The 22,100-nt window shown below is 41.1% G+C and overlaps 1 protein-coding gene across 1 annotated transcript in view; it reads left to right on the top strand.

Moving 5' to 3' along the window:
* Nucleotides 1-22,100, top strand: part of XPO1 (exportin 1) — a 62,728-nt gene that overhangs the window by 7,900 nt on the left and 32,728 nt on the right. The window contains exons 3-4 of the mRNA XM_023228270.2: nucleotides 3,845-3,946; nucleotides 7,941-8,013. Of these exons, the coding sequence (XP_023084038.1) occupies nucleotides 3,845-3,946; nucleotides 7,941-8,013 (175 nt within the window). The remainder of the gene's footprint in view (nucleotides 1-3,844; nucleotides 3,947-7,940; nucleotides 8,014-22,100) is intronic.

Here is a 22,100-nt window from a genome sequence, read left to right as displayed (position 1 = left end):
CAACTAAAATACTTTCACCATTCAGTTAGTAGCACAAGGGAGATGCTAGGTTTTCTTTCTCTTTAGTTTGCTTTTGTGTCTTTTTTTAAACCCCTGCTGGGGTTTTAAGTTTATAAAGAACATTATGTAAGAATGGTGGGATTAGAATACATTAGAATGCAAATACTAGAAGTAACGTCGGAGAGTAAAATTACAACTAACAGGAAAGAACATGATTTATGTAGAGATTGAAGTGAGTGGTGATAGTGTGGGAAGTTTTTGATTCTGTGTAGAATGCTTATCACTTCAAAGCATCTGACAAAATGGCAACTTGACCAAGTAACTTTTACTGTGTGAGGATCTTTGATACAACTTTTCCTCTAGTTAGATAACGTTATCTAGCTAGATATTCTCAGGGAGAAGATCAAAACACTGCTAAAATGTGCTTTGGCCCTAGATAACTCACATCATTATTCTTTCTGCCTTCTGTAATTTCTCATATGACACATTATACCCATCAGTCCTTTAATGAAATCAAATAAAAATGTGTATAATTGTATTTTAAAATACATTAACTCTTCTAACCACAGACTCACAATGGAAGCAGGCATCTGATCTTTTCAGGTGACCACAGTGGTTCTGGTGGGTTTCTGGATAGAGAACAACCATATAAGTTATTGAGTGTATGGCAGTGTGTTTTGCTGATTGATGTATGGGATAGTCATGAATGTGGTATTATGTTTACTCTACCTGAGGAAAAGATCGTGGTTAAAATAAAGCATCAACGCCAGGATAAGCATATGATTTCTCTCTCTCTCTTTCTTTCTTTTTTTTAATGAGACAGAATCTTACTCTGTAGCCCAGGCTGGAGTGCAGTGGTGTGATCTCAGCTCACCACAACCTCCGCCTTCCGGGTCCTGATTCAAGCAGTTCTCCTGCCTAGCCTCCCGAGTAACTGGGATTACAGGCACGCCCCACCATACCCAGCTAATTTTTGAATTTTTAGTAGAGATAGGGTTTCACCATGTTGGCCAGGCTGGTCTTGAACTCCTGACCTTGTGATCCTCCCACTCAGCCTCCCAAAGTGCTAGGATTATAGGCGTGAGCCATGGTGCCCTACCAAGCATACGATTTTTTTAAAAAAAAGACTAGAATAAAAGCCAAGCTAAAGATTATAAGGTATCTTTGTTGGAAATGATTTTAAGAGTGCTTCCTACCCTGTTTTTGATGCTTTGTTGCTTATAACCACATAATTAAACCCATGATAAAGTAAAGTATAAGAGAAAGGTAATTGACAGATTTTAAAGTCATCGAACCTTTTTCTTGCTCTGTCATACAGGCTGGAGCACAATGGCATGATCACAGCTCACTGCAGCCTTGACCTCCCAGTCTCAATCTTCCCACCTCAGCCTCCTGAGTAGCTGGGACCATAAGTGCATGTCCCACCACACCTGGCTCATTATTAATTTTTCTTTGTTTCCCAAGCTGATCTTGAACTCCTGGGATTACAGACATGAGCCACCACACCTGGCCCAAACTTTTTGCTTACAACTTTTAATAGAAATAGGTAATAGGAAGGATCTAATTGAGTTATAAAAAAACCTTTAAAGATATAAAAGTGAAAAGGATTAAACCATTGCTTTTTGTCAGTAGAATTAAAAGCTGTTTGGTAAAAATACGTTAATGTTGTATGAAAAACTTACTGAAATGAAAAAACTATATAAAACGTTGACATGGCTGGATCTTAAAAACTGTCAAATGGAAAAACAATAAGTTTTTTTTTGGAGAGGGAGTCTCAGTCACCCAGGTTGGAGTGCGCTGGGGCAATCTTGGCCCACTGCAACCTCCGCTCCCGGGTTCAAGCGATTCTCCTGCCTCAGCCTCCCAAGTAGCTGGGACTATAGGCGCACGCCACCATGCCCGGCTAGTTTTTGTATTTTTAGTAGAGATGGGGTTTCGCCATATTGGTCAGCCTGGTCTCGAACTCCTGACCTCATGATCCGCCCACCTCGGCCTCCCAAAGTGCAGGGAGCCACTGTGCCCAGCCTGAAAGATTTTTTGAGTATAAGCATAAAATTTGGTAGCCATACAACCCTATTCATGAAATTTACACACATGCCATGAAAATGAGGACAGGAAAAGACAAACCAAGTTCATGAAAGCCATTACTTTTTAAAGAAGGAACAAAGGTGTACTCCCAGCACTTTGGGAGGCTGAGGCGGGCGGATCACGAGGTGAGGAGTTTGAGACCAGCCTGGCCAACAGGGTGAAACCCTGTCTATACTGAAAATACAAAAATTAGCCAGGTGTGGTGGCACGTGCCTGTAGTCCCAGCTACTCGAGAGGCTGAGGCAAGAGAATTGTTTGAACCCCGGAGGTGGAGGTTGCAGTGAGTCGAGATCCTGCCATTGCACTCCAGCCTCGGTGACAGAGTGAGACTCTAACTAAAAAAAAAAGAGAGAGAGAAAAGAAGGAACAAAGGAAGGAAATGGCAGGAGGGAAAGGCACAAAGATGACTTTCATAAACTTTAGTTATTTTATGTTCAAAGAAAAACTGATACAAGCACAAGGTGATGGCTACATAGATGAGTATTTCTGGGTTTGCATATTAAAAATAAGAAAATAAAAACGGAAATAGTTTCCAAAACAAATATTTTATATATGAAATTAGTGAAATTTCAAAATGGAGAAAGGATGGTTACAATAAATTTTAAGAGCCCTTTTTAAAGAGGTCAAAGGGTATGTAAGTATTTGGGATTTGTGGTCTTACTTAGACCTAGTTTTCAGTAGTCTTTCCATGAAATGTATTTTTGTAGTTAGAGAGCTCTTGGTAACTCTTGTAAAGTGGAGTGTCCTGCTACATTACATAACTTATCTAAGTAGATGTGATTTTTTTGTTTTTCTAGAGGCAGAGTCTCTGCTCTGTCACCAGGCTGAAGTGCAGTGGCACCATCATAGCTCAGTGCAGCCTTGATTTCCAGGGCTCAAGTGATCCTCCCACCTCAGCCTCCTGAGTAGCTAGGACTACAGGTGCAAGCCACCATGCGCAGCTTTTTTTTTTTTTTTTTTTGGAGAGTCATGGCCTCGTTACATTGCCTGTCACCTAGGCTGGCCAGCTGGTCTTGAACTTCTGACCTCAAGTGATCCTCCTGCCTCAGTCTCCCAAAGTATTGAGATTACAGGCATGAACCACTGCAACCGGCCTAGATAAGAATTTTTATGTTGTTTTTGGTTGATTTAAATGCTGATAACTCATTTGCTTCAGAATAGATCTTTGGCTGAAATCCAGTGCAGTTTTGAGACTAAAAAATAAACCAAATTTACTCCCAAAAATGTTACTCTGTTTCAAAAAAGTAAAATATTTGCACCTTTAAAGATTAGGAGTTGGCTGGGCATAGTGGCTCACTCCTGTAATCGCAGCACTTTGGGAGGCCGAGGCAGGCAGATCACCTGAGGTCAGGAGTTCAAGACCAGCCTGGCCAACATGGTGAAACCCCAGCTCTACTAAAAATACAAAAATTAGCCGGCTGTGGCGGCACCCGCCTGTAATCCCAGCTACTCGGGAGGCTGAGGCAGGAGAATCACTTGAACCCAGGAGGCAGAGGTTGCAGTGAGCTGAGATCACACCACTGCAGTCCAGCCTGGGCAATAGAGCAAGACTGTCTCAAAAAAGAAAAAAAAAGATTAGGAGTCATATTTAAATAATTTTATTTCTATTTCTGTAAAGTCTGATTTTTGAATATTTCTGAACATTGATGATAGAATCTCTGTCCAATTAGAATTTGTGCCTTGCTCAGTAGTTTTCATTTTAATGAATGATTCAAAAGAACACGTTAGCTTAATTTTTTTTTTTATAATATTTTAGCAAAGAATGGCTCAAGAAGTACTGACACATTTAAAGGAGCATCCTGATGCTTGGACAAGAGTCGACACAATTTTGGAATTTTCTCAGAATATGAATACGAAAGTAAGCAAGTGGTGGTTTTAAAATCTGTTGTTTCTTTTCTTCCAGTCATAAACTTTGAGGAAGGTATCTCATTTTTAGTATTAGCATTTGTTATCTCAAATCATTTTATATTGTTAATTTGTTTCAAAATTTAGTCTTAAGCATATAATTAATTCTTGCAAATAGTCCTAAGAATTATGAATGAAGTTTTGTAATGGGACTAGTATGCAAGGTGGCTTTTTTGGTTGTCTGATTTTGTTTTTTTCTTTTTAGAATATGTATACAGGTCTAAGTAGCATAAATTCTGAATGTTATTCAGAGATGAAACATAACACTAAGGAATTATTTTGGGCAAGTAATCAATATAATACAGGCTAGGCACCTCTGACACCAAGTTGTGTGGACAGCTTAAAACCCTACTCCATGGCATTGGGCTTCTAATGGGACAGCACTCAGTTTTTATTTACAATGGAAAATGTTATAATTCGGGTCCTTTTTTAAGTTTGAACAGAAGGGTTGATCAAAATGTGTTTTGTCTGTTTTAGGCTTGATGATTCACGCTTCTCTTTAAACTGCCTTAAAGTAATAAAATACTATGGCATTCTGTTTAATACACGAAAGGTTTCCACTTGATATACATTGTGTTAAAACAGAAGATAGCCATATTCACATCTGTTTCTGAAACCAGACTTTGTTAATTAACAGTTTTAAAATATTAATTAGTTTTGACAACTTGTAAATTTTAGGTCAAAAATACAGTCCAGAACTTCCTCAAAGTGCTAACCTTAAGTAACATAACAGTGTTTGCCTGTTTGCTTGCCTGGTAAATTTTGCTTTTTATACTGACAGACATTACTAATGTTTAAGTTGATTTATCAACAGTATTTTTAAAAACTCAAATTTGTCTTGTGAAAAATGAGATGATTAGAGGAACAGAAAGAAAGCAACAGGTAAAGAATTCTTCAATTTACATAAATTACAAATGATTTGGTGCTAAATTTATGCACTATGACATTTGGCTTTTATGCAATCATTTTTTTTTTCTTTAAAGATGTTAACACTACCTGATATTAATCATAATGTTCCATTATGTTGATTGCTTGTAATAGGAAGAAAAGGGGTGTCTTCCTGTGCAACTGACACAGCTAGGCTTTGACGGCAGGCCTCCACAAGGTCTACCCTTTTGATTCCCTTTAACTGAATTCTGTTCATCAATTGTTTTTGTTTCATGGGCGGTGGGAGGGGAAAGGGGAATTCAATGCATAAAATAAGTATTTCTAAGGGCTCAGTAGAAATTTCTACCATAGGGATCATTTCATGCATTTATCTTTTCATTTAGTCTTTGCTGTTATCTGTCCCTCATCTTCATAACTCAGCAGTGGATTTCTCAAGTTCTGAGATGTAATGCAAAAGTATAATTCTTTAGAATGTTTGGATCGTAGTGATTTATCATTTGCTTTCAGATTTGACTGTCACTTCAGATTTTGAGCAAAAATACTAAAAAAAAAAAAAAAATTCTTTGAAGAGACATGACCTCTGTTGGCTAGGCTGGAGTGTAGTGGTGTGATTATAGCTCACCGTAACCTCAAACTCCTGGGCTTAAGTGACATTCTGCCTAGCTTTCTGAGTAGCTAGGGCTACAGGTGCGTGCCACCATGCCTCGCTAACTTACCAATTTTTTTTATAGAGGCGGGGTCTCCCTGTGTTGCTCAGGCTGATCTTGAGCTCCTGGCCCTCCCACCTTGGCCTCCCCAGAGTGTTGGGATTACAGGCGAGGGCCACTTTGCCTGGCGCCAAATAACATTTTTTCAAAGGAATGTAAGTTTTCCTTGTTTCAGTTTCATAGGCCAAGTCTTTGTGTCTGGGAGAGATTGGATTTTAGGATATTATGGTAACAGATGTATTCCTCTGACCTAACCTGGGCAAAGCTTTTATTGGGCTCCCTGCTTCAACTTGGCAGAAAGATGAAATATGAATTGTATCTTCATCAAGCTTATGCTACCTTTATACAGTTGTAGAAAATAACTACAGGTTAGTAAATAGTAACTTTAGGTGACAATGTCTTTCCAATAAATATGTAAACAAAAAGTTTGGTTAAATAAGATGAAGTCGGCTGGGCGCGGTGGCTCAAGCCTGTAATCCCAGCACTTTGGGAGGCCGAGACGGGTGGATCACGAGGTCAGGAGATCGAGACCATCCTGGCTAATACGGTGAAACCCTGTTTCTACTAAAAAATACAAAAAACTAGCCGGGCGAGGTGGCGGGCGCCTGTAGTCCCAGCTACTTGGGAGGCTGAGGCAGGAGAATGGCATGAACCCGGGGGGCGGAGCTTGCAGTGAGCTGAGATCCGGCCACTGCACTCCAGCCTGGGCGACAGAGCGAGACTCCGTCTCAAAAAAAAAAAAAAAGATGAAGTTATCTTTAAGATTTTTATTTCTAACTATATGGTGGGTTTTGTTTCTTAGTGTTTTAAAGGCTTTTTAATTGATTTTTGGCAAGAGGATACGTTGTAAGCAGTGCGTTAGTTTGACTTATTGAGTCTTGACAATCTGATTTTGTGCCTATAAAATTGTTTAGGGTAGTATGTTTTTAAAAGCTAATTAAGAACTTCAGGCGTTTGGAAAATTCTCTTTTTTTGCTTATTTACATATTTCTCAGACCTAGACATAATAAATAGATGTGTTTTTAAAAATGAACAGGTTAGAAAAATCACTATTTACTGCTGATTATGAAACATTGTAATAGCATCAAATTTGTAATTTTAGAATTTTGCTTTGGCCTTGTTTTGATTTTGAAAGTTTTTAAGGAATGTTCTGCAAATGTAGTACTTTAGTTGAAATGGCAAAATTTTCCTGAAAAGTATGAAATGTTAAAATGAAAGAAAACAGCAAAAACATTCACTGTTTGAGCACAATGTAGTTTGGGACAGTCTATATTGTGCTTTGGATAAAGTGAGCATTCACATGATCCCTTTGGTTGAAATACTAATGCTCCTATTTTATTGTGTAATGACTAACCATTTTAAAGATGAACTCTTATTCTCAGCCAAAACTTGCAATCTGAGGTTATATGTCTATATATGAATGAGTTTACCTTTCAGGTATTATAGCTGATTCTTCCCTAATTCTCTCAGTTGAAATGTACCACAACAGTTTTGTCCGTTTTCTTCCTCCTGCCTATCCACACTAATTGGTCATAGTAATTCAGGTAGTAACTCCTGGAGCTTTATAAATTATTATAAATGTTGACTATTTAGAGTGAGTAATCAGCAGGAGGGACAAAATGGCTTGAAAGTGGTATCTCTGTTTTTTAATTTTTTATACTTTTAGTTATAACTTTCAGTATTTAGGAAGAAATACCTGAAAGGTAGATACAGATTGCAACATGCATTTGTGATTATTTTGACTGTGCACAAAAGTTTATCTTTAAATTAGTAGAAATAGCAACTATAAGGGTGGGGTTAAAATATAAAATAAACCCATGGGTTGTCTTGCTGCTCCTTAAGTAACACACCAGTGATGCTTGTAAACACTTTTTATAGAAAGTATTTGTGACAATACTTTAATATTTGGCCAAAAGCTTATAACTCCTAGAGGATGGTAGGAAGCTTGATAGCATCCAAACTGCTAAATTCTTAGGAGCCTGTTCGTGTTAAAGTACGTGAGCCTATGAGCAGTCATTTATGCTGTGAATTCGTATCTGGCTGCTACTTTTCCTTCGACAGATAAGCCTATTTGGCTGCTAAAGGGCTTTTTATTTGGTTCTTCCTCCTGGTGTGAGCATGTATAAACAGCAGGACGTTATATAGAGTAGTAAACAATAAAATGAGGAAAATGCATGAAAACTCAGTATATGGGTGAATAGATACTTGTTTAATATATGTAATTAAACTTGGTAGCATAATGTTTTTGGAACTTTAGATGTAAATGTGTGAATGTCTGTCCATTTGTGAATCCTGAGAGTTGCCAGTCCTATATAGCAATATATTCACATGCTTCTATTCTCCAATTTTCAGTATTATGGACTACAAATTTTGGAAAATGTGATAAAAACAAGGTGGAAGATTCTTCCAAGGAACCAGTGTGAAGGTAGGAAAATATATTAAAGAATTATAAATTCAGAATTTTGTTATTCCTGGCATTTTTATTATAGTTGTTTGAGGGGGCATATAATGAATATTTAGTATATTTTGCTCTAATGGAGCTTATTGCTTTTATCATGAAGCAAAGCAGGTTCTGTTTGTGTTGGTGGGTACAGGAAGGCCACTTATAGGTTATCTTTTGGGAGAAAGAGGAGACTGGACTGTTAAATTCTTGACTATAAATATTCTAGTTAAAAATATGGACTATGGCACAATGGCTCACGCCTGTAATCCCAGCATTTCAGGAGGCTGAGGTAAGTGGATCGCTTAAGCCCAGGAGTTCCAGACCAGCCTAGGCAGCATAACGAGACCTCGTCTGGACAAAAATGTAAAAAATTTTCTGGGTATGGTGGTGCATGCCTGTGGTCCCAGGTATGTGGGAGCGTTGCTTGAGCTCAAAAGGTCGAGACTGCAGTAAGCTGCAGTGGGCCATGATCCTGCCACTGCACTCCAGCCTGGATGACAAGAGTAAGACCCTGTCTCCAAAAAAAACAAACATAGAAATAAAATACGGGCCGGGCACAGTGGCTGAAGCCTGTAATCCCAGGACTTTGTGAGGCTGAGGTGGGAGGGTCATTTAAGACCAGAAATTTGAGACCATCCTGGGTAACATAGCGAGACCCTGTGTTTATGAAAAATTTAAAAATTAGCCAGGTGTTGTGGTGCAGGTGGTGGGGAACAGGGATATCAGTGGGGTGAGGTAGGAGGATCCCTTGAGCCAGGAGAGGTTGAGACTGCAGTGAGCCATCATTGTGCCACTGTACTCTATCTAGCCTGGGCAACGAGCAAAATTCCGTCTCAAAAATAAATATATATATATGGTTAACCCAGGGATGGAAAAACCAAGTACTAAAAATCACAAAGCTGTTTTACCTTTTGTGGTTCTGGGGATGCCTTGTTAGAGGTTGGCTTGTGAAAGGAAGAAAGATCAGAAAATGAAGGTGTAGTGATACCTGTTAATTAATTTAACTTTTCTGTCTGTGGTACCTTGAGGAATGTAGTAATATTTTGAGAAACTTGAGGCAAGGTTAGTTTCTTAGGATTCTTTGATATAGCTAATTTCAGTTACGATACACTGCCTTTTTACCTACTCTATTTCTTTATCTCTGAAAAATAGAAATTTTTTCTTGACTTTATTATGGGGCACATGATACGTCTAGTAGTATTTTCATTTAAAATACGTCTCATTTCTTTGATTACTTGTCTGTAAGTATTTCCTTCACCTGCATTCTGTTATCATCATTATGGTAGAATAGTGACGTGGATTTACTTATTTAATCTGACTTAAACCTTGACAAAGTTTGAGCACATTTAGAGTTGAATATGATGAAATTTTAATGCCAGTATCTTTTTTTAAGAATATTAAGGATAATCAATGGCAATATCTTTAATACATCATAAATCATAGATTAAGAGTGATAGTGCAGGAGCAAATAGTGTGCCCTAAAAGAGGTTCTCATTTTTTTAAATGTTTAATTATGGTTTGAAACTTTTAGATCATGTTCTGTGATGGACTGAGAAATTAATAAGCACAATTTGACTATGTGGTCCAAGTAAGTCCTAAATACTTTATCTCTATTCTTCAGGGATCTTTAGTGTAGTCATTCCTTGTTTCTTTACTACTATTTATTGTTTTACTCATGTGTTACAAGCCCCAGATTTAATTTCGGCCATGGTCTGCCATACCACCAAAAAGTGTTCTTCTTCTGTTCCATTTTACTGTTGTATAATTTTAAATCCTCATTTTGTTCTTAAATCTGCGTCTCTGTTTTTTATCACATTTGATTGTTCTGGAAGATCTTTTCCAGGTTTGAAATATATATGATTATACTAGTTTATCAACATCATAGTTACATTTGTTATAGAAAAAAGTAGTTTAAAAATTTTTTCTTTCTTTCTTTTTTGTTGAGACAGGTTCTAAGTCTATTCCCCAGGCTGGAGTACATTGGCACCATCTCTGCAGCTTCAAATAGCTGGGGTTAAGCAATCCTCCCACTTCAGCTTCCCAGGTAGCTGGGAACACAGGCATGCCCTACTAAATTTTTTTTTTTTTCCAATGTTTTGTAGGGATAGGGTCTCGCTGTGTTGCCCATGCTACTGGCTGATAGGCTTGAGCAATCCTCCCACCTTGGCCTGCCAGAGTGCTGGGATTGTAAGCATGAGCCACCCACACCTAGTCAACATGATTAGCTTTTTAATTTTAACTGGGAGGCTTCTGTAACCTGAAGATTTATTTCACAAAATACACTATAACTTCTGAACATTAATTTTCCTTCATCTTTAAGTACCTTTGGTATTGGAAATTAAATAAATTAGTTTTAAAATATTTTATTTCCTTTGTCCGTAAGTGTCCTGTGTTCTAAAGGTATTCTTCTTGCTTGTTAGCTATAGCTATACCCTTTGTCCAACTACCATAGCATATGTATTTGTTTACCTGGGGTACATATTGTGCATTTCCTTTGTACCAATGACTACTAAATATTAAGGTTATAAAAATACTTGTACATCAAAGTGCTGTATGTCATAGTTACAATTAGGAGAGACAAAACACATATAAAAGAGGAATCATAAATCAGTAAATTAGGTGTATATAATGAGTGCTTCACAAGCTAAAGGAACAGAATGATGTCTAAGTCCAGCCTTTTAAGCCAAGTTTCGTTCACATGATTGGAAAGAAGTGCCTGGTGTATTTTAAAGGAAGGAAAGGTTTCACTGCATAAGAGTATGCCAAAACTAGATTCCTGCGTTTTTTTGTTTGTTTGTTTGTTTTTCCGATCTAGAATTTCTTGTATCTGCTTTTAGGTTCTTTTCCACAGCGTATGTTAATTTTTTTTTATTTATTTGTTGTTTTAATTTTTGAGACGGAGTCTCACTCTGTCGCCCAGGCTAGAGTGCAGTGGCCTGATCTCGGCTCACTGCAAGCTCCGCCTCCCGGGTTCACGCCATTCTCCTGCCTCCTGAGTAGCTGGGGCTATAGGCGCCCGCCATCACACCCGGCTAATTGTTTTTTTTTTTTTTTAAGTAGTAGTAGAGACGGGGTTTTACCATGTTAGCCAGGGTGATCTCGATCTCCTGACCTTGTGATCCTCCCACCACAGCCTCCCAAAGTGCTGAGATGACAGGTGTGAGCCACCACACCTGGCCAACATGTTCTTTTAAATTAACGGCATTTTCAATTTAGGCCTCTTGTGTAAATACTGTCAGGAAAATCTCATGATTCTTGAGTCGGATAGCTGTCTCTTGCTGTGTTATACTTTACTGTATCCTGTACCAGTGGGTCACAGGAGAATAAAATTTTAAAGAGCAAAAGATAGGTCCGGCACAGTGGCTCACGCCTGTAATCCTAGCATTTTGGGAGGCCAAGGCAGGCGAATTACGAGGTCAGGAGTTCAAGACCAGCCTTACCAACATGGAGAAACCCCATCTCTACTAAAAATACAAAAATTAGCCGGGTTTGGTGGCGCATGCCTGTAATTCCAGCTAATCAGGAGGCTGAGGCAGGAGAATTGCTTGAACCCGGGAGGCGGAGCTTGCAGAGAGCTGAGATCATGTCACTGCACTCCAGCTTGGATGACAAAGTGAGACTCCGTCTCAAAAAATAAATACATTTTGAAAAAACCAGCCTGGGCTTCACAGTGAGACTCTGTCTCTTAAAAAAAAAAAAAAAAAAAATGTTTAATTAGCTGGGCATGGTGGTATGGACTCACAGTCAAGGCTGAGGCAAGAGGGCAGGGTGGTGCAATGGCTCACACCTATAATCCCAGCACTCTGGGAGGCTGAGGATCACCTGAAGTCGGGAGTTTGACACCAGCCTGGTCAACATGGCAAAACCCCGTCCTTACTAAAAAAAATACAAAGCGCCCACCACCGCACCCGGCTAATTTTTTTGTATTTTTAATAGAGCCGGGGTTTCACCGTGTTAGCCAGGATGATCTCGATCTCCTGACATCGATCTCCTGACCTCGTGATCTGCCCGCATCGGCCTCCCAAAGTGCTGGGATTACAGGCTGGAGCCACTGCACCTGGCCCCAGGCTGGTTTTAAACTCCTGGGCTTAAAGCAGTCTTCCTACTTTGCCGTCCCAAATTGCCACCATGCCTGGCTGGGAAATTTTAATAGGTGAAATGGAAGAATTTCCTAATAAAGAGTGGCTGCTATTTATGGTAGTCTTTTATTTATTCATCTGTTATGAGACAAGATCTTACTGTATCACCCATGAGGCGCACTGCAGCCTCAAACTCCTGAGCTCAGGCAGTTACTCCTGCCTTAGCCTGCCAAAATAGCTAGGACTACAGGCATGCGCTGCCACACCCAGCTAAGTTTTTCTAATTTTGATAGAGACACAGTTTGCCCATGTTGTCCAGGCTGGTCTTGAACTCCTGGCCTCAAGTGATGCTCCAACCTCAGCCTCCCAAAGTGCTGGGGTTACAGGTATATCACCACCCCTAGCCATCACTGAAGTCTTAAAGGTCCTCTAGGACTACCAATGGTGGTGATTCTCTGTCAGACTCATGATCCAGATAATTCCCCATCACTTTTTTAAAGTGGCATTTAGGCTGGGTGTGGTGGCTCACACCTGTAATCCCAGCACTTTGGGAGACTGAGGCAGGCAGATCACCTGAGATCAGTAGTTCAAGACCAGCCTGGCCAACTTGGTAAAATCCTGTCTCTACTAAAAATACCAAAATTAGCTGAGTGTGGTGGTGGGCGCATTTAATCCCAACTAATTGGGAGGCTGAGGCAAGAGAATTGCTTGAACCTGGGAGGTGGAGTTTGCAGTGAGCCAAGACAGCACCACTCTACTTCAACCTGGGCAACAAGAGTGAAACTCTGAAATAAATAAGTAAATAAATTAATTAAAAATGGCATTTAGATAATTCAGATCATAGAGAAAGCCTCCTTTGTTTGTTCCTGGTGGGGGAAAAGACAGTGCTATATAAAGGCATTTCTATACTTTTTATTGAAACCAAGAGATTGTCTTTTTTTTTTTTTTTTTTTTTTTTTTTTTGAGGCGGAGTCTCGTCGCCCAGGCTGGAGTGCAGTGGCCAGATCTCAGCTCACTGCAAGCTCCGCCTCCCGGGTTTACGCCATGCTCCTGCCTCAGCCTCCCAAGTAGCTGGGACTACAGGTGCCAGCCACCTCGCCCGGGTAGCTTTTTGTATTTTTCAGTAGAGAGGGGGTTTCACCGTGTTAGCCAGGATGATCTCGATCTCCTGACCTCGTGATCCGCCCGTCTCGGCCTCCCAAAGTGCTGGGATTACAGGCTTGAGCCACCGCGCCCGGCCGAAACCAAGAGATTGTCTTAATCAGTTCATGTGTATGGCTTATAGATCATTTCATTGATTAATAAAAACTTGCTTACAGGCGGGGCGTGGTGGCTCATGCCTGTAAGCCCAGCACTTTGGGAGGCCAAAGCAGGCAGATCACCTGAGGTCTGGAGTTCGAGACTAGCCTGACCAACATGGAGAAACCCTGTCTGTACTCCAAATACAAATTAGCCAGGTGTGGCGGCGCATGCCTGTAATCCCAGCTATTGGGGAAGCTGAGGCAGGAGAATTGCTTGAACCTGGGAGACGGAGGTCGCGGTGAGCTGAGATCGCGCCATTGCACTATGGCCTGGGCACCAAGAGTGAAACTCCGTCTCAAAAAAAAAACCCACACTTGCACACATTGAATAGAGAAGAAGCGAATTTATGAAAAAAATAGTCCAAAGTGGAAAGATCATAATTACAAGGTTTGATTTTGTTTTGTTTCGTTTTGGTTTTTTCGAGGCGGAGTTTCGCTCTTGTTGCACAGGCTGGAGTGCAGTGGCAATCTCCACTCACTGTAACCTCCGTCTCCTGGGTTCAAGCGATTCTCCTGCCTCTCCTCCCAAGTAGCTAGAATTACAGGCATGCGCCACTCTGCAAGTTTGGATTTTTGTTTTGTTTTGTTTTGTTTTAATTTATTTTGAGACAGAATAAATTTGAGACAGCCTGTCACCCAGGCTGGAGTGTTAGTGGCGAGATCTCGACTCACTGGACGCTCTGCCTCCCAGGTTCATTCCATTCTCCTACCTCGGCCTCCTGAGTAGCTGGGACTACAGGCGTCCACCACCACACCTGGCTAATTTTTTGTGGTTTTTTTTTTTTTAGTGGAGATGGGATTTCGCCGTGTTAGCCAGGATGGTCTCGATCTCTTGACCTCATGATCCGCCCGCCTCAGCCTCCCAAAGCGCTGGGATTATAGGTGTGAGCCACTGTACCCGGCCAGGTTGGACTTTATAAGTAGTTAGGCCCGTAAAATTTCTGAGTTGTACAAGTTCATGTCTTAAGTTGGCAAACCAAAGCTGATCCACTCAAAAAATGTTATTTAGTGCTCTCCTTTGAAGTGAGACACGTGGTATATTTATTGGCACTGTAATACTGGCTACATTATTTGACCTTGTATTTCAGCTTATGTTGCAGGGTTTTGGGGATTAGAGCTAATGTATAGGAAGCCCTTTACTTATATATGCTGAGTATAAATAAGTAGTGGGTTAGCAACCTTTTTTCATGAAATAGCTGCATTTCACCAAATCGCCATATACCAGTCTCAAAATACCCTGAAATTTCTGAAATACCTTCCTAAGTGAGCAAACACCTGCTTTTCTGTGTCCTTTACAATTTTTTCCTCACAAAGTCTCAAAATTTCAGAAACGGAACTAATTGAGTCACTCCTGCTTAATAGTATTGAAGATATTTAACATGTTTCCTTTAATTGATACTGACCTTTGAGAGTTTTCCTGTTTGCCTTATTTATTACTTTTAAAGTGTACAGTTGGATAAGTTTTGTCTTGTGCATGCTCCCATGAAACTATCTCTGTATAATCAAGATCTGCCTCTATCCAATTACTTTCACCTTCTCTGCCCCTCTCCACATGTGCTTGTTGTCACTCGTTTGGTAACAATGAAAATGGCTGGATTGTATGGATTTTTTTTTTTAAGACAGTCACACTATTCTGTCACCCAGGCTGGAGTGCAGTGTCATGATCTTGGCTCATTGCAACCTCTGGCTCTCGGGTTCAAGCGATTCTTGTGCCTCAGCCTCCTGAGTAGCTGGGGTTACAAGCATGCACCACCACACCAGCATAATTTTTGTTTTTGCAATAGAGATAGAGTTTCGTCATGTTGGCCTGGCTGATCTCAAACTCCCGACCTCAGGTGATCCGCCCACTTCAGCCTCCCACAGTGCCGAGATTGTACTCGTAAGCTACTGTGCGCCCAGACCATATGGATGTTTTGGTGTACGTTTAAGCATCCAACTATATTCCAAAGTGGTCGTATCAATCTTACCAGCAGTGTATAAGTATGTTTCACATCTCGGCTGACACTTGGTATAGACAGTGTTTTTAGTTTGGCTATTGTACTGCATATACAATAGCATCTCATGGTGGTTTTAATTTCTTTTTTTCTTTTTTTAAGACTAGAGTCTCTCTCTGTCGCCCAGGCTGGAGTGCAGTGGCGCAATCTCGGCTGCTCGTGACTGCAACCACTGCCTCCCGGGTTCAGGTTATTCTCCTGCCTCAGCCTCCTAAGTGGCTGAGACTACAGGCATGTGCCACCACACCCAGCTAATTTTTTTGTATTTTCAGAGATGGGATTTCACCCTGTTGACCAGGATGGTCTCGAACTCCTGACCTGGTGATCAGCCTGCCTCAGTCTCCCAAACTGCCAGGATTACAGGCATGAGCCACCACGCCCGGCCTTAATTTCCATGTGGAGTAGTGCTGTTCTGTATTCTATTGCATACCCTTAAATGTTCTTTGCCATGCCAGTATTTTTTTTGGTGTGAAATGTCTAAATGTCTGTTCAAAGATTTTGCTTAGTTTTTTTTTTTTTTATAAAGACAGAGCCTGGCTCTGTTGCCCCAACTGGAGTGCGGTGGCAAGATCTCAGCTCACTGCAACCTCCGCCTCCTGGGTTCAAGCAATTCTCCTGCCTCATCCTCCTGAGTAGCTGGGATTACAGGTGTGCACCACCACACCTGGCTAGTTTTTCGTATTTTTAGTAGTAGAGATGGGGTTTCACCATGTTAACCAGGCTGGTCTCAATCTCCTGACCTCGTGATCCACCTGCCTCAGCCTCCCAAAGTGCTGGGATTACAGGCGTGTAAGCCCACCGTGCCCGGCCAATTTTGCCCAGTTTTTATTGGGCTATTCCCTCACTGAGATCTAAGGGTTCTTCGTATTCTAGTCAGGAGTGTGTTGTTAACTGTATATTTTGCAAGTGTTTTCTTTTGTCTGTGGCTTCCTTTTTAATTTTTGTAATGGTGTCTTTTGAAGAGCAAAAATTTCAGATTTTGATTAAAATCAGTGATTTATTTTTCTTTGTATAGTTCATGCTTTTTGTGTTGTATTACAGAAATCTTTGTCGTGCAAGGGTCACTTAAGATTTTCTGCTGGGTGCAGTGGCTCAAGCCTGTAATCCTAGCACTTTGGGAGGCCGAGACGGGCGGATCACGAGGTCAGGAGATCAAAACCATCCTGGCTAACACGGTGAAACCTCGTCTCTACAAAAAAATACAAAAAACTAGCCGGGCAAGGTGGCGGGTGCCTGTAGTCCCAGCTACTTGGGAGGCTGAGGCAGGAGAATGGCGTAAACCCGGGAGGCGGAGCTTGCAGTGAGCTGAAATCCGGCCACTGCACTCCAGCCTGGGCAACAGAGCGAGACTCTGTCTCAAAAAAAATAAATAAATAAAGATTTTCTGTATAAGTTTTTGGCCGGGCACCATGGCTCATGCCTGTAATTCCAGCAATTTGGGAGGCCGAGGCAGGCGGATCTCTTGAGGTCAGCAGTTCGAGCCAGCCTGGTCAACAGGGTGAAACCCCATCTCTACTAGAGATACAAAAATTAGCCGAGTATGGTGGTGAATTGCTTGAACTGGGGAGGCAGAGACTGCCGTAAGCCTAGATCACACCACTGCCCTCCAGCCCGGCTGACAGAGCAAGACCCTGTCTCAAACAAAAAAAGATGTTTTGTAAGTTTTCTTACAGAACCTTTATAGTTTTAGCTCTTACATTAAGATCTGTGATTTGGCTGGCACAGTAGCTCACAATTGTAATCCCAACACTGGGAGGCCAAGGCAGACGGAAACAATACAAGCAAATTAGCCAGGTGTGGTGGCATGTACCTGTAGTCCTGACTGCTGGGAAGCTGAGGTGGGAGGAATGCTTGAGTTCAGGAGGTGGAGGTTGCAGTGAGCCGAGATCATGCCACTGCACTCCAGCCTTGGCGACAAAGACCCTGTCTGAAAAAAGCGTCCTGTGATTCATTTTACTCAGTTTTTGTATATGAGGTGAGGTAAGGGTCAAGATTTGTTTGTTTATTTGTTTATTTGAGACAGAGTCATGCTCTGTTGCCCAGCCAGAGTGCAGTGGCGTGATCTTGGCTCACTGCAAATTCCACCTCCTGGATTACAGGCGCACACTACCACACCCGGCTAAGTTTTGCATTTATAGTAGAGATGGGGTTTCCCGTGTTGGCCAGGCTGGTCTTGAACTCCTGACCTCAAGTGATCCGCCTGTCTCAGCCTCCCAAAGTGCTGGGATTACGTCACGTGAGCTACCACACCCGGCTCCCCAACTTTGTTTCCAAAAGTTTTGACTATTGTTGGTTCTTTGCTGTTCCATAATTTAGAGTGAAATCTGGCAGATTTCGACAAAAACTGTCCTGAAATTTTTATTGAGATCGCTATGAATCTATGGATGCATTTGGAGAGAATGAACATCTTTAATGTCAATTCCTGATTATTTCTTGTTAATATAGAGAACTGTCATTGTTCACTTATCTCTTGAACATGTAATTTAATCATGCTAATCAAAGCCCAGTTTAAACTCACCTTCCCTTCCTGTTGTGAGAAAACACCTCAATTCTGCAAAAGTTCTTGGAATTTAATATTTCTGCTGCTTTTCCCTATACATGTGGTGTTTAGTCGTTTCATAGTTACTTGACTATGGAATTCAGAGCAGAAACCCTATTTCCTAATTTCCTTGAGAAATTTTCAGAACTAGGTGATAATGTAAGTTTCTAGTAAGTTGATAATGTTACTCAGAGGTGATTGTTTCATTTGTGATTTTGTAAAGAAAATGTAAATTTTTAGACTTAAGCCCTTGTCTAAAACAAATTCATGAGAAATCTCACAGAATACAATGTTAGAGACGAGCAAAAATAATCAGTCTAATCTCAGAGTTGACAGGCATTCCAAATCATTTTTGTCAGTATTAAACCATGGTAGGATAATGTAAGAAATATACCTAAGGCCAAGTGCGGTGTCTCATGCCTGTAATCCCAGCACTTTGGGAGGCCTAGGCGGGCAATTGTCTGAGGTCAGGAGTTCGAGACCAGTCTGGCCAACATGGTGAAACCCCATCTCTACTAAAAATACAGAAAAATTAGCTGGGCGTGGTGGCGCATACTTATAATCCCAGCTACTCTGAAGGCTGAGGCAGGAGAATTGCTTGAACCTGGGAGGTGGAGGTTGCAGTGAGCCGAGATCGCGCCATTGCACTCCAGCCTGAGCAACAGGAGCAAAACTCTGTCTCAGAAAAGAAAAGAAAGCAGTATTTCCAGGTACATTGTATATGATTGACAGGAATAATATTTCCATTTCTGATTAAGGTAACAATTTGCCCCATTCCAGTATTTTTGATTACAGGCCTCCATAAAAGGCCTATACTTGATACCTAACAGTGTTTGATCCCTAGCTTACCCATGTAACTTTTTTTTTTTTTTTTTTTTAAGATAAGGTCTCACTCTGTCGCCCAAGCTAGAGTGCAGTGGCGGGATCATGGCTTACTCTAGCCTCAGCTTCCAGGGCTCAAGCAATCCTCCTGTGTCAGTCTTCTGCATAACTGGGAGTACGTGCGCATGAATCATACCCGGCTCACTATTTCTATTTTTTGTAGAGGTGGGGTCTCACTATGTTGCCTTGGCTGGTCCTGAGCTCCTGGGCTCAAGCGATCCTTCTGCCTCGGCCTCCCAAAGTGTTTAGATTACAGTCAAGAGCTGCTGTACCCGACCTTCTTTCACCTTTTGGCTCTCATGAGTGATGCTCCTGTAAATTTTAATAAAATTTTAATCTTTTAGATTTTTTGTTCAGTATGTTTGAGGTCATAAACATCCATTTAAGAATGGTGGATGTTCGTATAGATCCATTTCTCTTAACATTATCAAAGCAGGTTAAATTCTAGATCATCTGTGGGAACCCTAACTTAAGAACTCCTGCTTTAGAATTATTGTTAGCTGTTTGTCTTCCATCTGGCATTGTTCTCAACTATTAATATTTCATTGAGAGAACAGTAGTAACAATATCCTGTATACCCTTGTATAAGTAAAGAGAGCAGATCACTATCTTATTGACCATCTTTCCAAAGATCGATTTTGTGGGGTTTTTTTGTTTGTTTGTTTGTTTTTTGAGATTGAAATCGGTTGAAGGGATTCTTGTACCTCAACCTCCCGATTAGCTGGTAGTACAGATGCGCACCACCCACCATGCCTGGCTATTTTTTTGTATTTTAGTAGAGACAGGTTTCACCATGTTGGCCAGGCTGGTCTCAAACTCCAGGCCTCAAGCGATCCACCCACTTGGGCCTCCCACAGTGCTAGGATTACAGGCGTGAGCCACGACATCCAGCCAATTTTGATGTTTTCATGGACTGATACTTGTAATAAACAATTTCAATTATGTATAGCATTGATGTAGAAATGTACCAAATTTACGTTTTTTTAGCTTATGGAATAAACAAATGTCTAAACTGAAATTGATTAGAGGGCTGGGCGCGGTGGCTCAAGCCTGTAATCCCAGCACTTTGGGAGGCCGAGACGGGCAGATCAAGAGGTCAGGAGATTGAGACCATCCTGGCTAACACAGTGAAACCCCATCTCTACTAAAAAATACAAAAAACTAGCCGGGCGAGGTGGTTGGCGCCTGTAGTCCCAGCTACTCGGAAGGCTGAGGCAGGAGAAAGGCGTGAACCCGGGAGGCGGAGCTTGCAGTGAGCTGAGATCAGGCCACTGCACTCCAGCCTGGGCGACAGAGCGAGACTCCGTCTCAAAAAAAAAAAAAAAAAGAAATTGATTAGAAACTGGATTGAACTTTTTCTTTTTCCTGTTTGTAATTTACATTTTTAATAGTGTGTTGAAAGCCTTAAACCATTTTCTGTGGTGCAGGTTGACTGCCTCTTATTGGAAATGCTTGGGATGAGAAGTGTTCCAGTCTTCGGGCTTTTTCAGATTTTGGAATATTTGCATTATGCTTACTAGTTAAGCATCCCAAATCTGAAATACCCCAATGAGCATTTCGTTGTGTTTTTTTTTTTTTTTTTTTGAGATGGAGTTTCGCTCTTGTTGCCCAGGCTGGAGTGCGATGGCGTAATCTCAACTCACTGCAACCGCTGCCTCCTGGGTTGAAGCTATTCTCCTGCCTCAGCTTCCCAAGTAGTTGGGATTACAGGCGTGTGGCACCACGCCCGGCTAATTTTGTAGTTTTAGTAGAGACAGGGTTTCTTCATGTTGGTCAGGCTGGTCTCAAACTCCAGACCTCAGGTGATCTACCCACCTTGTGTTGCGATTACAGGCGAGAGCCACCTTACTCGACTTGAGCATTTCCTTTTAGTGCCATGTTGTTGGTGCTTTAAAACTTGAAGATTTGGGGTCGGGCGTCGTGGCTCACGCCTATAATCCCAGCACTTTGGGAGGCTGAGGTGGGTGGGTTGCCTGAGGTCAGGAGTTGGAGAACAACCTGGGCAACATAGTGAAACCTTGTCTTTACTTCAAAACAAAACAAAACAAAAATTAGCTGGGTGTGGTGGCGGGCACATGTAATCCCAGGTACTCTAGGAGGCTGAGCCAGGAGAAGAGTGAAACTCCATCTCAGTCAATCAGTCAATCAAAAGAGTTTTTCAAGGAATGCATCTTTCTCTTAATAAGTCAGATCCTTATTTGGTTGAAAATGTTTACTGCATGACTGTCACTAACTATGTAAGATGTTGATATACAACTGTATGACTTGAAGGTTGAGTTTTGCTTCTATGGGAATATGACACCATTTGAATTGTTCTCAATATTTTAAAGAGTTTTAGTGAATTCTGTGTCATATAAAAATCAGGTTCAATAATACGTGCTTTTTACACTATCATTGAGTATCCAGTGTTTACAAGGTGTTTCTGAGGGATAAGATTATTATTGCTGTGTAAATTAGCAGATGGTGTGTACCTTCTAAGTTAGCATGAGGTTTATTTAAATCTCATCTTTTTAGCTTGCTGAAGTTGATACTATGCAGTTGCAAGTTTATATTGACCATTTAATATTATTCTGTTTTTATTTGAAATGGGACCGTTAAACACATTTTTCTTTATATTGAGACAATAGAGCTGGAATATTAAAGACGTATGCATTAACCCTTGCATTTGGAACATTTACATGTCATAAGCTGCCTTTCAGTGAGTGGTTTAGGCATTTCTACAGGTGTGTATTATATTTTGAATAAATTTTATATGGCTTTCCAAGAAACAATTAGAGCATTTGACCCACCAACTTTGTTTTTTATTTTTATTTTTTTGAGACAGAGCCTCCCACAGTAAAGATGGGGTTTCACTATGTTGGCCAGGCTGGTCTTAAATTCCACCTCAGGTGATCCACCTGCTTTGGCCTCCCTCAGTGCTGGGATTACAGGTGTGAGCCACCATGCCCAACCTGACCTACCAGCTTTGGATGTGAATTTTTTTCATTTATATTGAGAAGAATAGGGTCTTGGGGCACTATGATTGTACAAGTGCTAAGTCAGTGTTTGAATCCATTGAAGATCCTGACGGCAACATCAGGACTTATCAAAGACACACAACTTCAATGAGAACCTTTCTTTGAAATTAATTAATTAATGATACGGAATCTTGATCTGTCACTCAAGCTGGAGTGCAGTGGCACAATTTCAGCTCACTAGGAATGCATAATTTCTCTTCTCTTTCTCCGGCGCCCCCCCCACCCCCCCCCCCCCCCCCCCCCCCCCCCCCCCCCCC

This window comes from Piliocolobus tephrosceles, chromosome 15 (assembly GCF_002776525.5).
Source record: "Piliocolobus tephrosceles isolate RC106 chromosome 15, ASM277652v3, whole genome shotgun sequence".
Classification (NCBI taxonomy): domain Eukaryota; kingdom Metazoa; phylum Chordata; class Mammalia; order Primates; family Cercopithecidae; genus Piliocolobus; species Piliocolobus tephrosceles.
The sequence above is the reverse complement of the archived record's forward strand: the minus strand, read 5'-3'. Positions and strand labels throughout refer to the sequence as shown.